Source organism: Molossus molossus, unplaced genomic scaffold (assembly GCF_014108415.1).
Source record: "Molossus molossus isolate mMolMol1 unplaced genomic scaffold, mMolMol1.p scaffold_m16_p_12, whole genome shotgun sequence".
Taxonomy (NCBI): domain Eukaryota; kingdom Metazoa; phylum Chordata; class Mammalia; order Chiroptera; family Molossidae; genus Molossus; species Molossus molossus.
Window position 1 is genome coordinate 46,228,230 of NW_023425347.1, and position 17,303 is coordinate 46,245,532.

The 17,303-nt window shown below is 36.2% G+C and overlaps 1 protein-coding gene across 1 annotated transcript in view; it reads right to left on the reverse strand.

Annotated features, from left to right (window-relative positions):
* MSH4 (mutS homolog 4) overlaps positions 1-17,303 on the reverse strand; it is a 71,573-nt gene that overhangs the window by 51,086 nt on the left and 3,184 nt on the right. The window contains exons 2-5 of the mRNA XM_036256182.1: positions 15,848-16,008; positions 14,292-14,402; positions 11,023-11,138; positions 9,790-9,963 (exon numbers count right to left, since the gene is read on the reverse strand). Of these exons, the coding sequence (XP_036112075.1) occupies positions 9,790-9,963; positions 11,023-11,138; positions 14,292-14,402; positions 15,848-16,008 (562 nt within the window). The remainder of the gene's footprint in view (positions 1-9,789; positions 9,964-11,022; positions 11,139-14,291; positions 14,403-15,847; positions 16,009-17,303) is intronic.

Below are 17,303 nucleotides of genomic sequence, written 5' to 3' on the forward strand. Positions count from 1 at the left end.
ATCAACAATGGAATCTACAGACAAAATGAACAGGCAGAACAGAAACACTCTCATAGATACAGAGAACATTTTGTTGGTTGCCAGACGGGAGGGGGGGTTGGGGGAATGGGTGAAAAAGGTGAAGGGATTAAGAAGTACAAATTTATTGCTAGACTGACAAACCTCAAAGGGAAAGGGGTTGGGGAGTGGGAGGAAATAAACCAAAGGACTTATATGCATAACCGATGGACACAGACAATAGTGTGGGAAAAGGCGGGAGAGGGGCAGGAGGGGGAGGAAGGGGTCAATGGGGGAAAAATGAGGAACATCTGTAATACATTCAACAATAAAGATTTAAAAAAAAAAAACTTTAACATGCATACAAATCACATGCACATTCTGATTCAGTAGGTCTGGGATGAGACCTGAGAATCGACATTTTAAATGAGCTCCCAAGTATGTTGTCAGTCAATGAACCATAGTACTTTGATTAACAAAGAACAACAATCCTCTAACATTTACCAATTTTTTTCATAAATCATTTATCATATTCAGACTAATATAAAATGTTCTAACCCATGGCATTCCATCAGTAATTGCAAGATATCAATAGTAATTGCTATAATAAGGGTATAATTTTTCCTGTGATGAAAAGCAAAAAATAATATTAACTCATCCTTAAGTGGGGGGAAAACTTTTACATTAATAAAATGAGTATTTAATATAATCACTTTGTCCTAATTTAAGAAGTTAGAGAATTACAAATGAAAGGAAAAAGAACAGTAATTTCAGGTACAGAAATTGTTTTAATAAAAATAAAAAATAAACAGACTTCTGGTCAAGATGGCAGGTGTAGGTAAATACAGTACTCACTCCTCCCACCACCACATCAAAATTTCAACTAAACTACAGAACAACCATCATTCAGAACCTCCTGAAATATAGCTTAATGGAGATCCTACAACTAAGGATATGAAGAAGAAGCCACATGAGACCAGTAGGAGGGACAAACACAGAACAGGCTGGTCCCACACCCACATGTGGCAGATAATCAGGAGGGGTATCTCGGTCTCAAAGGTACCCCCAAGGAACAAGTGGTCCCAACCCACACCAGGCCCCCCAGACGAGGGTTCCAGTGCCAAGAAGAGAATTCTCCCAAAGTATAAAACCACCAGGGACTGTAGCTGAATGAAAAGAAAAGATGCTGGAGTCCCAGGCCGTGCCTCTTAAATGGTCTGTGCACTGACTTACTCACACTCACTCTCTCTGAGCTCCAGTGCTGGGACAGCAGCTGAAAAGGCACCAGGGACATATGGGGAGGAACTGAACTGTCTGGCCTCAGAGCGAGAGAGAGTTAAAGGGGCACCTAACTGCCAGACAGAAAGAGGCCACTGTTCCTTTTCTGAGACACCCCCTCCCCTCCACAGAGCCGGCAGGCAGGCACCATATCTGAGTCTCCATCAGCCTGGCTCACAGTGTTCACCCCACACTGGTGATTCCCTGTGACCTTGTCCCACCCATCTGGTGGCTCACCTAAGCTGTTTTCAGTGGCTTTTCCATATGAATGGCTTGCCATGGCTCATGCCTCAGACTTTTCCTAAAATCTCTCAAAGCAGCAGCATCTGGCCTCAGTGTGTTCCGTACCTCTCGTTAAGTGGCCCCAAGCCAGGCACTAGCAGCAGCAGGCCTAGGTATGCAGTTTGGCCTCTGCTGGGTAACTCCAAGCCCCGCACAAGAAGTAGCTATCTGCAGATCGTTTTGTAGCTCACAGTTCATGCGGGTAGCCCCAGGCAGAACATAGGCAGCAGTTCACCAGGGTACCTGGTAGGACAGCTTCAGACCACTTTAAAGCACCACCCAAATACCTACACAATCGACATTCTCAAGGGGTGGCCTCAGCAGGCACCAGAGCACCACTGAGCTAAGTCCTGGTCTATGAGGTGGGCCCCTGCACAACTGATCCTCCTCAGTGGCTGGATGGTCACAGCCAGTCCTTACAGCCAATCAGCCCAGGGGTAAATCCCTCCCATTGATGTAACAGCAGCAATCAAGGCTCAATTGCAACAGGCTCAAGGAGAGTCTACACAGCCCAAGTTTGGGGGAGGTGGAAAGCACCTGGAATACCCAGCTTAGGTGATCAGAGGCTGTGACACTGGACCCTACAGAACACAACGCCTACTACATTAGGCCACTGTACCAAGCCTGGGAGATTGTAGCAGCTCTACCTAATACATAGAAACAAACATAGGAGGCTGCCTAAATGAGCATACAAAGAAATATATCCCAAATGAAAGACCAGAACAAAACTCCAGAAAAAAAACTAAACAAAATGGAGACAAGAAATCTATCAGATGCAGAATTCAAAACGCTGGTTATAATAATGCTCAATGAACTTAGTGAGAACTTCAACAGCATAAAAAAGGACATGGAAACCATAAAAAGGAACCAGTCAAAAATGAAGGATACACTAATTGAAATGAAGACTAATTTACAAAGAATCAACAATGAGTAGATGAAGTCAAGAATCAAATCAGCAATTTGGAATATATGGAAGCAAAGGACACCCAATCAGAAAAGTGAAAAGAAGAAATAGTCCCCTGAACCAAAATGAGGGCAGTGTAAGAAGCCTCTGAGACAACTTCAAGCATACCAACATTTGCACCATGGGGGTGCCAAAAGGAGAAGACAGAGAGCATGAAATTGAAAACATATTTGAAAAAATGACAAAAAACTTCCCTAACCTGAAAATAGACATAAAGTTTAGGAAGCACAGAGGGTCCCAAAGAAGATAAACCCAAAGAGACCCACACCAAGACATCATAATTAAAATGCAAAAGGTTAAAGACAAAGAGATAATCTTAAAAGCATCAAGAGAAAAGCAGTTAGTTACCTACAAGAGAGCTACCATAAGACTGTCACCAATTTCTTTAACAGAAACTTTACAGGCCAGAAGAAACTGGCAAGAAATATTCGAAGTCATTAAAATCAGACCTTCGACCAAGATTACTCTACCCAGCAAAGCAATCATTCAGAATCAAAGAACAGATAAAAGAGTTTCCCAGAAAAGATAAGGCTAAAGGAGTTCATTACCACCAAACTAGTACTATATGAAATGGTAAAAGGTCTTTATTAGGATGAAGAAGAAAAAAAAAGGGGATAAAAATATGAACAATAAAGTGGCAATAAATCCGTATCTATCAACAATTGCATCTGAAAACAAAATAAATGAACAAGTGGAACAGAAATAAACTCATAATTACAGAGAACATTTTGATGGTTGCCAGATAGGCAGGGGGTTGAGGGAATGGTTGAAAAAGTTGAAGGGCTATGGCCAGTTTGGCTCAGCAGGTAGAGCATCGGCCCTCAGACTGAAGGGTCACAGGTTTGATTCCTGGTCAAGGGCACGTACCTCATTTACTAAAAGCAGTACCAACAGTACCAAGATAGATCTATACTGTTCCTAATGATTAAAGTGAGTAATAAACAAAATTAGATAACCTTGATTACTAAGTTTGCAACAACAAATAATGTCTAGAGATTAAACATAATTGAAAATGAAGCCCAAATAATGCACAATGAAGTGATAGAGATATTTAAACAAATATGACTCTAAATTGGCACTGAGCACTTTACGATTTCAGTTGTCTAAAGCACTTTTTTTCCTTCAATACTATTAACACTAAAATTCATAAACATTTAAAGTTTATTCCTGTCATTGATATATGAAGTTATGCTTAATAACTGAAAGCTGAGACTTAACTGCCCTAAGCTTACCAATTCCCACCTTGCACTTTACTAATAAGCACTATAATACTAAATAACTTATAGTTTCCTGGCACATATTATATTGTTATATTATAAGTCATGCTTTCACAATTTTGATGTTTACCGTCTTAACCCTTGCTATTTCTTCATCTGGATAACTTCTATTTATACTTCAAAACTCTCCTCAGGCATTATCTCCCGCAGAAAGCCTTTCTTAATTACTTCCCTTTTATAACTTAACCAGGCCCAATTAACTCACTCTCTCTCTCTCTCTCTCTCTCCCCCCATCATTTTTATATAAACTTTTATTTTGTATCACTGTACTTAGCACATTAATGATACTGTCTCTGCGTCTCCTCCTCTAGAATGTAATTCCTTAAGGAGAAAAAACATACTTATTAATTCTTTGTACCAAACTGAACCCACATATTAATACGTCCCAGCTATAAACACCACCACAGGTTGTTTATATTATCTTCAAACATTTTTATTCTACTTTAGATACCCCATGGTGAACTCTATAAACACAGTGTGTGTCTACGCCTCCCCGCCTCTCTCATTCATGTTCACCATCAATATACCTATTACCTTTGAGGTAAATTCTAGGACTTGATCCTATACTCTACTGAAGAGTTCATTTAGGCCATTAATAAAACCAGCAATCTAGTCAAACACCATAGTCCAAGTTGATCCAACTATTTTTACCTTCTCAAATGACTAAAAAGCCCTTGAATGTCCAGTATTTGATGTTTTTAAGACTAATTATTTTAATTTTATGGTATTCCAAACCCAATGCCTTTTTCCAGCTTTACTGAGGTACAACTGACAAAACTGTAACATAAAGTATACATTGTATTGATGTGCTATATGGATACACTACGAAAGGATTCCTCCCACATAGTTAACACATTTATCACCTCACAAATAGTTCTCTCACACATACACAGATAAATATAAGTTTTAGGCTCTGAGCAAAATTCAAGTACCCTGTCCCAATCTTAGAGAGAGGTTGGTAAAAGAGTATAAACAATATCATTTTTTTTAAGAAAAAATATACATAAAATTTACCATTTCAACCATTTTAAGTGTCCAATTCAGTGTCTTTAGGAATACTCTCAATGTTGTGTATCCATCACCATTATCCACTTCCAGAACTTTTTCATCCTTCTAAACAGAAACTCTAAATCCATTAATTAACTCTCCCATCACCTACTTCTCCTGGCCCCTGATAATCTCCCAATCTACTTTATGTATCTATGAATTCACCTATTCTAGGTATTTCATAAGTGAAATAATGAAACATTTTTCCTTTTGTCTGGCTTATTTCATTTAACATGTTTTCTTTTTCTTTTTATTTATTAATTTGTTTTTGTTACAGATGTTTCTCCTTTTTCCCCCATTGACACCTTCCTCCCCTCCCCCCCCCCCCCCCCCGCCCCATCCCCAGCTTTGTTGTCTATGTTCATTGGTCATGCATATATGCATGTAAGTTCTGTGGTTTATCTCTTCCCCCCACCTCCCCCTCCTCTGAGGCTTATCAGTCTGTACCTCACCTCTATGTCTCTGGGTTAATTTTGTTCATCAGTTTGTTTAGTTCATTATATTCCACAAATCAGTGAGATCCTGTGATATTTGTCTTTCTCTGCTTGGCTTGTTTCACTTAGCAAAATACTCTCCAGGTCCTTCCATGCCATCTCAAAGGATAAAAGATCTTTGTTTCTTACAGCTGCATAGTATTCCACTGTGTACATGTACCACAGTTTTTTTACCCATTCATCTACTGATAGACACTTGGGTTGTTTCCAGATCTTAGCTACTGTAAATAGTGCTGCTATGAACATAAGGGTACATATATTCTTTCTGATTGGTGTTTCAGGCTTCTTAGGGTATATTCCTATAAGTGGGATCACTGGATCAAATGGCAGTTCAATTTTTAACTTTTTGAGGTAACACCATAGTGTTTTCCACAATGGCTGCACCAGTTTGCATTCCCACCAGCAGTGCACTAGAGTCACCTTTTCTCCACACCCTCGCCAGCACTTGTTTGATGATTTGTTGATGGCAGCCATTCTGACAGGTGTGAGGTGATGTTTTAATTTGCATCTCTCTGATGATTAGTGATGTTGAGCATTTCTTCATATGTCTCTTGCCCATTTGTATGTTCTGTTTGGAGAGGTGTCTATTTAGGTCCTCTGGTTCACATATCTAGTGGCACGTATCAGAATTTCATTCCTTTTTAAGGTTGAATAACATTCCATTGTATGTACATATTTCATTTTGCTTATCCAGTCATTCATTGTTAAATATTTGGTTTATTGCCACCCACTGGCTACTGTAAATGATGCTGCCATGAACACTGATGTGCAAGTATCTATTTGAGTCCCTACTTTCAATTTCTGGGGGTATATACCTAGAAGTGGAATTGCTGGATTAGATGGTAATTCAATGTTTAACTTTTTGAGGAACCACCATATTGTTTTCCAAAGTGACTGCACCATATTACATTCCCACCAGTAGCGCACCAAGATTCCAATATCTTGATAGCCTAACCAACACTTATTTTACTCTTACTTGACAATAACTATCCTATTGAGTGTAAAGTGGCATATAATTGTGGTTTTGATTTGCATTTCCCATTTGACTAATGATATTGAGCATCTTCTCGTGCTTATTGGCCATTTGTACATCTTTTCTGGAGAAATATCTATTCGAATCCTTTGCCTAGTTTTACATCAGGATGTTTTTTGTTGTTGTTTTTTTTAGTACAAATATAGTTTTAATTAAATTTATTGGGGTGACAGTGGTTAATAACATTATATGTTTCAGACATGCATCTGTATAATATGACACCTATAAACTCGATTGTGTGCCCACCACCTGAAGTAGTCTCCTTCCCTTACCATATATCTGACACCCTTTACTCTTCATCTTCCCCCCCACTTCCCTTTCCCTCTGGTAACCCATCACTCTGTTGTGTTTATCTACGAGTTTGTTTGCTTGTTTTGTTTCTATTTGTTGTTTTTTGTTTTATATCCCACAGATGAGTGAAATAATACCATTCTTGTCCTTTGCCATCTGACTTATTTCATTTATCATAATCCTCTCAAGATCCACCCATGCTGTCCAAAATGATAATATTTTATCTTTTTATGGCTGAGGAGTATTCCACTGTATATATGTCTCATACCTTTATCCAATTATCCATCAAAGGACACTTAGGTTGTCTCCATGTCTTGGTCATGGAGACCACTTGTGATTAATGCTGCAAGGAACATAGGGATGCATACATTTTCTAATTAATGTTTTGGGTTTCTTTAAATAAATATTGGAGGAATCTCATAGTTTCCCACAGTGACTACACCAATTTGCATTCCCACCAGCAGTATGAGCATGTTCCCTTTTCCCTACACCCACTCCGATACTTGTTATTTCTTGTCTTATTGATAATAGCCATTTTAACAGGTGTGAGGTGGTATCTCACTGTGGTTTTGATTTTCATTTCCCTTCTTACTAATGACATTGCACATATTTTCATATATCTGTTGGCCATCTCTATGTCTTCCTTGGAAAGTATCTATTTAGGTCCTCTGCTAATTTGTTACTGAATTGTTTATTTTGTTGTTGAGTTGAATGAATTCTTTATATATTCTGGATATTAGTCCCTTATCGGAGGTATCATTTGAAAATATTTTCTCCCACTCAGTCAGTTGCTTTTTTGTTTTGTTGATGGTTTCTTTTGCTAAAGCTCTTTAATTTAATGCAGTCCCATTAATTTATTTTTGCTTTTACTTTTTTTGCCTTTGAGGTCAAATTCACAAAAACCCCTCTGAAGCCAATGTCCATAAGTTTAGTGACTACGTTTTTTTCGATGTGTTTCATTGTTTCAGGTCTTACATTCAAGTATTTAACCCACTCTGAGTTGTTTTATGTATGGTGTCAGATGAAAGTCTAGTTTCATTCTTTTGCATGTGGTGCTCCAGTTTTCCAAACACCATTTATTAAAGAGACTTGTCTTTCTCCATTGTATGTTTTGGTTCCTCTATGAAAAATCAATTGTGTGTGTGTGTGTGTGTGTGTATGTGTGTGTATGTATATGTGTGTGTGTGTGTATGTGTGTGTGTGTGTGTGTGTGTGTGTGTGTGTGTATATATATATATATAATTTTTTTTCCCCCCTCAGGACTGCTTTTAACTATTCAGAGTCTTTGAGCCAAACTGATAACATATGCCAGGAAGCAAGATCTCAACTGTTCTGAGAATTATCATTGATTTTAGAAAGTCTATGTCTTAGAAGTCTTTATACACTGATATAATTAGGTGTTCTGTTAGCTCCCTCTATTCTAAAGTCCAGTTCTTTCCATAGACTTGGGAAGTTTTCATCAATATTTTCTTTGTGTAGGCTCTCTGCTCCCCTCTGCCTCTCTTCTCCTTCAAGTATACTATTATCCTCATGTTGCTCTTTTTAATGAAATCAGAGAGTTCTCATACAGTTCTTTAATTTTTTTTTTTTTACTCTTAGTTCTCACTCTTCTTCCTTGTGGTTCATGTCTAGGTTTCTCTCTCTCTTCTATCTGGTCTGTTCTATTTTTCAATGCTCTCTAGTGCATTCCTTATCTCCTTTATTGAGTACTTCAGCTCTAGAATTTCTGGTTGGTTCTTTCTTATAGTTTCAACCTCTTTGGTTAATTATTTCTTCTGTTCATTTATTTTATTCCTGAGCTCACTGAACTACTTTTCTGTGTTTTCTTGTATAATGTCCATTAGGACAGTGCTGAATTCTGCTATGCATAACTGTTCAATGTATTCTAATCCTTTTGTTTCAAACTGCAATGTTGAATTCTGTCATTTAAATCACTGTATTCCATGACTGAGTTTGGTTTCTAGAGACGTTTCACTATCTTTCTATGTTTTCTTTTTTTATCCTCACCCGAGGATATTTTTCCATTTTTTGTACAGATAGAATGGGAGGGAGAGAGAAGAAGGGAGAGTGAGTGAGAAACATCGACGTGAAGGGACACATCGAGTGGCTGCCACCCGCACGACCAACCAGGGCCGGGGACAAATTGCAACCGAAGTACGTGCCCTTAGCGGGAACCGAACCCGGGTCTCTCCGGACCGCAGGCCGACGCTCTAACCACTGAGCCAAACTGGCCAGGGCTCTTTCTATGTTTTCAAGTTACCTTGATTGGTTCATGGCATTTAAGGTAGTAAACTCTTTTCTTGTTTCTCTCAACTATTTAGCAGGCTGATAGGGAGGGCACTCTCTTTTTGCTATGCTGCTTGGGGAGTTTCAGAATTCCTTACCAGGCTCTGCTGGGGAGTGTTGGGGGGGGGGGGGCAAGCTTGCCATCCTGGGGCTCTACCCATTTCCAGTAATGGCTGTCACCTTGTTGTGTTGTTTAAAGCCTCCCAGCTTTCTTTCCCAGGCTCTGCCAGGGAGTTGGCCACAGGGAGTAAGGTTGCAATCTTGTGGCTCCAGCCCCGTTCAGCACAGATAGCTGTGTTGTTTCAAGCTCCCCAGCCACCTTTACCTGGCTCTACCACAATGAGGATGAAGACGGGAGATGTCTTTTGTCAAAGAGAAATGGCTTCTTCTCCCCTAATGCTCAGGCTATAGTGTGAAGCTTGACTTCTCCTCTGCTATTGCTCTTGTTAGAGTTGCTGTAAGCTCTGAACTGCATCCGCAGTCCCATCCCTGCCCTTCCCCCATTCTGCTTCATCAAAATACCCAACTTCAGACGTCCCATGCATGGATCTTTCAAGCATGTCTGTGTGTTGCACAAAGGATCATTTGTTAAATTATTGTTGTCTGATTTGTTCAAGAAGAGAAACAATGGAGTCCTCTCACTCTGCCATAGTGCTTATGTCAGTTCCACAAGTGTCTTTTTAAAACCTGACTTTGGTGAAACATCTGAACAGTTCAGCAACAATGGCCATTATTCTCCATCAATCAATTTTTTAAAATGTAAAGTAAGTATTCATTGAAAAATATGACATAATAAAATATACTGATATATTTTATAAGAAATAAAATGGGTGATCTTACCTACAGTCTTGATTATTAATTAGTAATTCAAGGTTTTGGGCAGATGCTGAATCTATCATGGCTGTCTTTTCACTACCTTGGAAAGAAATCTTCAGTGATTTTGGTGCATAAACTGAATTTTGAATAAATTCAACATATTTTAATAAAGCTGCAACAGCTGCAAGGCAGTAATACCTGTAAGGTGACCAATGATACATCACTATAAATCTTTATAATAAAGAAACTGCTATAAAGTGAAACATGTATTTCACCTTAATATTAGGAATATAAATATTTGCATAGCACTGCTCAAATTCAAATTTAAAAAAAAAGTACATTAAGTGTTCTTGATTTTTGAAAACTATATAAATTACTTCTAAACATAAAAGTTGATAAAAAATGGACAATGTTCTGAAATCTTGACATTTAAGGGATATTAGTAGCCAATAAATTACATTAGAAGTCAACATTCAATGGTAATTTGTGTCAATTTTTGATGTGCCATTCTAAGTATTCAAATAATGTTGAAAAAGTCTGACTTTTAAAAGTCAAGTCAGAAAGTCCCAATGTATAGGAAAGTACATTATGATCTCAGTGAGGGTAGTCATTGTGATTAACTGAGTACACAAGTGGTCCAACCTGGCTCAAAAAAAGTTTCTATTTAGCATATTCTAAGAAATATTCTTTCCAAAAACATCACTCCCTGTCTCATGCTGAATGTTTTAGAAGAAAAGGTATGAAGTAACAGAAACACAACTTTAAATGTGTTTCACATCTGTGCCCTCACGTTTCTAGTTTATTATAGCTACTTGAGCTCTTCACTCCAAAGTAAAGTGAGCAACAACCATTAGGGCAATAGATTATGACTATAAGTTGTTTTTACTGATTATTTAGAGAGAGAGGCAGGGAGAGAGAGAGAGAGAGAAACATCGATTTGAGGAGAAACATCAATTGGCTGACTCCCGCATGCCCCCTACTGGGAATCGAGCCTGCAATCCGGACATGTGCACTGACTTGGAAATCGAACTGGGACCTCTCAGTCTATGGGACAACACTCAATCCATTGAACCATACCAGCCGGACTTGCATGTAAATTTTTGTTAACTATTTTACTATTGCAATAATCACTCTGTTGTATTATAAGTCAGGCACTTTCCCAGGTGGAGAATATAGCACAAAACAAAACAGATAAAAGATCTTGCCCTTGTGGAACTCACACTGAACATTTATGACTTTCCTTAAGTCCTAACTTACTTGGACTGAACCTCCATCAGGACAGTACTGAATTCTGCTATGCATAACTGTTCGATGTACTCCAGTCCTTTTGTTTCATTAAAGTATTTCCTTTGTACAGTAGTGAAATTTACATTCTGAAAAGAAATTTAAATTTCAAAATAAATTTTAAGTTTCATGCACTTGCCTAAAATTGTTTTTTTCCTTCAAAACTGGCTTCTTAAATACATGTCTGTACATAGCTTAAATATTATATTAAGTTTTTTTTTATGTTTTCCAGAATTAAATAAAAAATGTAATTATTTACAAAAAAGAATGATTATCTACCTTGTTAAGTGAATTACAGTACAGCCTGTAGCTCTTATTAGAGCATACTCACATGAAATTTAACTGAATATGTAAGGAGCCATAATAAAAAATAAACATAAGAGTTCCTTCTAGTAATTTTATTCTACAGTAACATCATCACACAGGCTTATAATCATCCTGATTCACACCATCATAATTGAGTAAGAGCATATCCTTATAACATGCTAGGTGAAGAAGATGAAAATACCAATTCCACCGACCAAATCTATGAAGTGATGAATTTCATTTATTTAAAATAAAGAAAAGTTAGTAATAGAATGTTTTAAAACTGAAAAAGAAAACAGCATGGAGTTGTAGAGAAAAGGTATATAGTACTACTTTGAATAAAATAGGTACAAATGATAATTTAACACTGGACTATTAAAAAGCTGTAAAACTGAAAAAAATTATAAACTAGTAGATAATTTGTTATGTGCCAGGACCGTGTTAACAGTTGTCATTTAATCTTCACAATTTTACTTTATGATATAAATCTTTTTAACTACAATTTCCATATAAGTAAAATTCTGAAAAGTCAAGTCACTTTTCTAGTATTATACAGTTGATATGTGCCAGAGCTAAAACTTGAATGCAGAATCTTTGACTGACAAAGTCCATGTTCCTTCCACATCAAATTGCTTCTGATTTCATGAACGTCTTCTTATGGTAAGTGCAGTAATAATAATAATAATAATAATAATAAATAACAATAATAATAATAATAATAATAATTTTTCCCTCTACTTGTAATACTTTTACCCCAAATACTTTCATGGTTCGCTACCTCACTCTGTTCAGGACCTTGGCCCAAATGTAACCTTATCAATGAGGTAATTTATAATTGCCCTATATAGAATATAAATTCTCTAGGAGATAGATACTATGTTCCTATTTTAGTGATGGGAAAAACTGAAGCTCAAAGAAGTTAGGTTAACTTACACAAAATCACTTAAAATTAGGATATGCAACCAGAACAGTCCAACTCCTTTATTCCTTCTTTTTTTCTTTATTGTTTAAAGTGAGAGGAAGGGAGAAGGAGAGAGAGAGATGGAAATATTAATGAGAGAGAACATCAACTGGCTGCCTCCTGCATGCCCCCCATTGGGGATTTGACCCACAACCTGAGAATGTGCCCTAATCAGGAATCGAACTGGCCACCTCTTGGTGTATGGGTTGATGCTCAACCACTGAGCCACACCAGCCAGGCAACTTCTCTATTCTTAAGCACTATGCTGTACAGCCTTACAGTTCGTATAGTGAATATATGTTGTTTTTGCCTTTGGAGGACTAACTATCCCACATTCCAAATAGTGGTGGTGGAATTGTCAATTACAGTACTCTGTGCTTCACAGCAAAAAGCACATGAATGACCTGGAGTTAATCAATTGATAGTGTCTATCCCCAGAAATAGTGATTAGCCAAACATGTGAGAACATGAACAAAATAGAACCAGTCAGGGTCCTTCCCTGGAATTCACACATGGACACTAGAAGAGAGAAGTTTTTTTCTGAGTTGGGTTAGTGAAGATAAATTAGCCTGGAGCCATCAGGAATCTTCTCAAACCTCATAGAGGTTACCTATCAGCAGTAAAAAATAATAATAATATATATATTATATATAATAATATATATAATATATAATAATATATTTACATATATATATATATATATATATATATATACACACACACACATATATATATATATAGTGGTGGGGATGACAGTATGGATAGCATCTATCCACCTATTTGGCTTCCCATTTACATAAGCCAATACATTTCCTTTTTTACTCAAGCTACTTTAAGTTGAATTTCTGTTATTTATAACCAAAAACTTAGAACACTTATCTAAATAAAATAATGGAAGTTGAGAGGTTTACATTAATAAGAGTGATGGAAAGAAGTTAGAAATAATGAATGAAAGAAACAACAGATAAAGAGACTTAACTAATAGATACACTAGATTTACAAGAGGGACCATTTCTGGCAATGAATCAAAGACAGCTGAGCTACATAGGATCTCTTAAGAGCACCAGAAACAAATTTTTCATGACTGCAGATTCTGTATACTACAAACAATAAAGAACACATTAAACCTTAAATCTCGGCTTGCTTCCAAAAATGTTAACGCTAAGTCTACAAACATAACAAAATACAGTATATTGAGATAATAATTTGCACTCATTAGGAATTATTAAAACAACAATGCTGACTACTTGGTTCAGAACAACAGCCCCCTCCCGCAAAAAGAAAGGGAGATTTGTTAGAGGGATAAGATAAATTACAGGTGGAAAGGTCCTTACTGGGAAGTGCATTGTTGGATAAGGTTCCAGAGCACTTATCTGTCACAGTCCCACAGATGGAGGCTCAAGTAGTATGCTAATTGTGAGGCAATATAAACTACCAGGGGAAGCTGAAACAATTTTGTAATATAAATCAAATTCTCTAAAGGAAAAGTACTTGCTGACGGCTGCTATTCCCTAAAGAATAAGAACTTCAATTTCAACTAGTCTGCCAGAAATAATAAGTAGTTTCCAGGAAGCTAGACAAGGAAGTCCATGCTTCCTCTAATGGTCTGCCTCCTGTATACTCTAAGAAACCTCCTTATTACCTAAAATATTTTTCCTTTTATTTAAAATAGATCAAGGATCATTTTTATTATATGTGTTAATAGTTCATTAGGTTAGAATTTGTATTTAGTGCATATTTTGGGGCACTAAATACAGGGCTGGGCAAAAGTAGGTTTATAGCCGTTTGTTTGAAAAATAATACAATAATTAATAAAAATATAACAATAAACTGTTTCATGTACTCAGAGCTGTAAACTTACTTTTGCCCCACCCTATAAAGTTACACAAAGTATTGTTCTTTGGAATGATATTACAAAATGGATTTTAAATGAAGTAAGATCTCAAGTGTTACTATTGAGAATAAAATCACTTACCTTGAAATTTTCTGTGATGAGAGTAAACAACTTAGTTGAATTCCCCACAACACAAGCAGTATTTGACATTATTATTTCCAAAGGTGATAAGATTTTGAGTTTAGTGATCACCTAAAATCATTTGAATAATCAATTTCTCAAATGTAAGCTTAGGATTCTCTAAAACAAAGTTTCATATATTTTTGAGAGAGAAGTACTTAAAATTACTTCATAGAGATATAAAATTACAACTGTCCTAGTTATATATTTAAATTAAAATGTATTTCTAATGATTAAACACATATCCTATACTATTACAAATGTAAAATATTATCATAAACATAGGCTTCTAATCAGTATTTTATCCTTTGCTATGAAAAACATTCAATAGTGTAACTATGGTGATACAATCAATATAACCTCATGGTATGGTTTAGAAGTTGAAAAGTAAAAAAAAAAAAATGAAAAACATGTGCCTTATGACTTATGCTTTTAACAATATAAAGTGCATTTCCTAGAACTACTCTAGACACTGAAAATTTTTTTTTTTTTTTTTTTTGTTCAGGTAGAGTGAGAGGGAGAGAGAGGACCAGAGAGAGAGAGAGAGAAACATTGATGTGAAAGGACCACATCGAGCAGCTGCCACCCGCACGACCGACCAGAGCCGGGGACAAACTGCAACCGAGGTACATGCCCTTAGCGGGAACCGAACCCGGGTCTCTCAGGACCGCAGGCCGACGCTTTAACCGCTGAGCCAAACCGGCCAGGGCGACACTGAAAATTCTTAATCAGTTCGATTAACATTCCTGTTTTATGTAAACTTGTTTCCTATTCTTTTTAAATTGCATAAAAATGTCAAATACCCAGAAATAAAGGAAGTATGCAGTACTAATATCAGTTAACTTGTTAGGTATACTAACAAGTTATTAGATAGGAAAAGGAAGCCTATATACTGGGGAACCATAAAGGAATTCTAAAAAATCTACTAAAAGTAAAATAGTATATAATCTTTTTAAATAATAAGAATTGGGTCACATAACTTTTTAGAATATAAACAGTAGGAATAGATTACCTCTTCCTGTTAAGTCACACATAGACCAGTGGTCCAAATTAATGAGTACATAATAGGAAGTAAGGGTAAGAAGAGATTAAATTATGACTGATGTAAGAGACCAGTTTCCCTTAATCCTAAAAAATAAAATTCAAATACAGTTCAGTAGAATTAGCACTTTGGAGACAGCATTATTATATGTAATATATATAATATAATATATAATAAGAAAAAATATATATATAATCTTTGGAATGAATCCAGGAATTATTAATTAAAGGTAATAATTTTAGAAATTAGTATTAACAATAATTTGGAATGTTTAAGTAATAGCAAAACACTATTTTTAAAACTAAATATACTAAAAATATATCAGACATAAACAATTTTATTTTAATTCAGAACATTAGTACAGTAATGAATAATCTCTATTCTACCAAAAAGTAAACTAATTAGGAAAGTACTGACTTGAAAATCTGGCTAGTACCCAGTAGATCAATCATTTATTAGGATTATAAATACTTACCTTTGCATATGTTGTGTTGTCTGCAAATTGAGATAATATAATTTGTGGGCTTTTTAAATCAATGCTTGCCATTCCTATTTCACCTCTGGCAAGTCCTCTCCCTTCTACAACAGCCACAATAACTGATGGGGAGTGTGCAGAAACAGCAGATGAAGACGTAGCTGCTAAAAAGAATTTTTGAAAATGTATAAACATTAATAATAATAATTTCCAGATTTTTCTCATAAGATCTCAAGGCATCAAGTCTAGGATGTGGCTATTAATATCCAAGGAAATAATCTTTTTTTACTCACCAAAAAAATAACTATTCATATTCAGACCAAATAAAAATGTTAATTCTCAAAGCATATTCACAGTTAGAAATAATTAATTTATACATTGTCTTATTTTGCATTTTATTGAAATACACTCATTAAAAAAACACTGAATTTGAAATAAAAAATATAGATTATTTATCGTATTCTGTCATTTAAAAGCTATATAAATTTGAGCAAATTATTTCATAATAAATAATCATTAATCACAAAATATAAATGAATAACTCGTGCCCAACTCAAGATCTGACTAAAAAGATCAAATGGGATTATATAAACATATTATGTAAAGTATTATAAACTTGAAATATAAGATACCTGTGTAATGGTGGATATTGTATCTTTTTTTTTTTAAAGAATAGTTTATGGCCCAGCTGGTGTGGCTCAGTGGTTGAGCGTTGACCCATGCACCAAGAGGTTGCCAGTTTGATTCCCAGTCAGGGCACATGCCCAGGTTGTGGGCCCAATCCCCAGTGAGGGGCATGCAGGAGGTGGCCAATTAATGTTCTCTCTAATTGATATCTCTATCTCTCTCTCTCCCTTCCTTTCTCTCTAAAATCAGTAAATATATATATATATATATATAAAACAGGAATAGTTCACAGATTTTGAGGGAGAGAAACATCATTGAGAGAGCTTAACACTACTCAGCTGCCTCCTGCATGCCCTCTACTGGGGATTGAGCCTGCAACTCGGGCATGTGCCCTCACAGGGAATGGAATCAGCAACCTTTCATTGCATGGGACAATGCCCAACCAACTGAGCCACACCAGCGAGGGCAGGATTATTTTATTTCTTAATGTGCCAAGAATGTTCTAAGTTCTTTACTTGGACTAACTCATTTAACTGTCACAAAAGTTCTATCAAATACACATCATTATTTTCTCCATTTACTTATAAGGATAACAAGGCATAGTTGCAACTGGTAGAGTCAAAATTTGTACCCGGGAAGCCTGGCTCCAGACCTGGTGCTCTTAATCACTACATATGTGACTGATTTTGAGATCTGTGCCTTACAAACTATGAATATTCAGATAAATTATTTAACCTTTCTAAAGCTACCACTCGGAAATACAAACCTTTTACATATAAAAGTGTTTGTAAAGTATAAGAAATTATTTGAATATAGATTATTATTCATG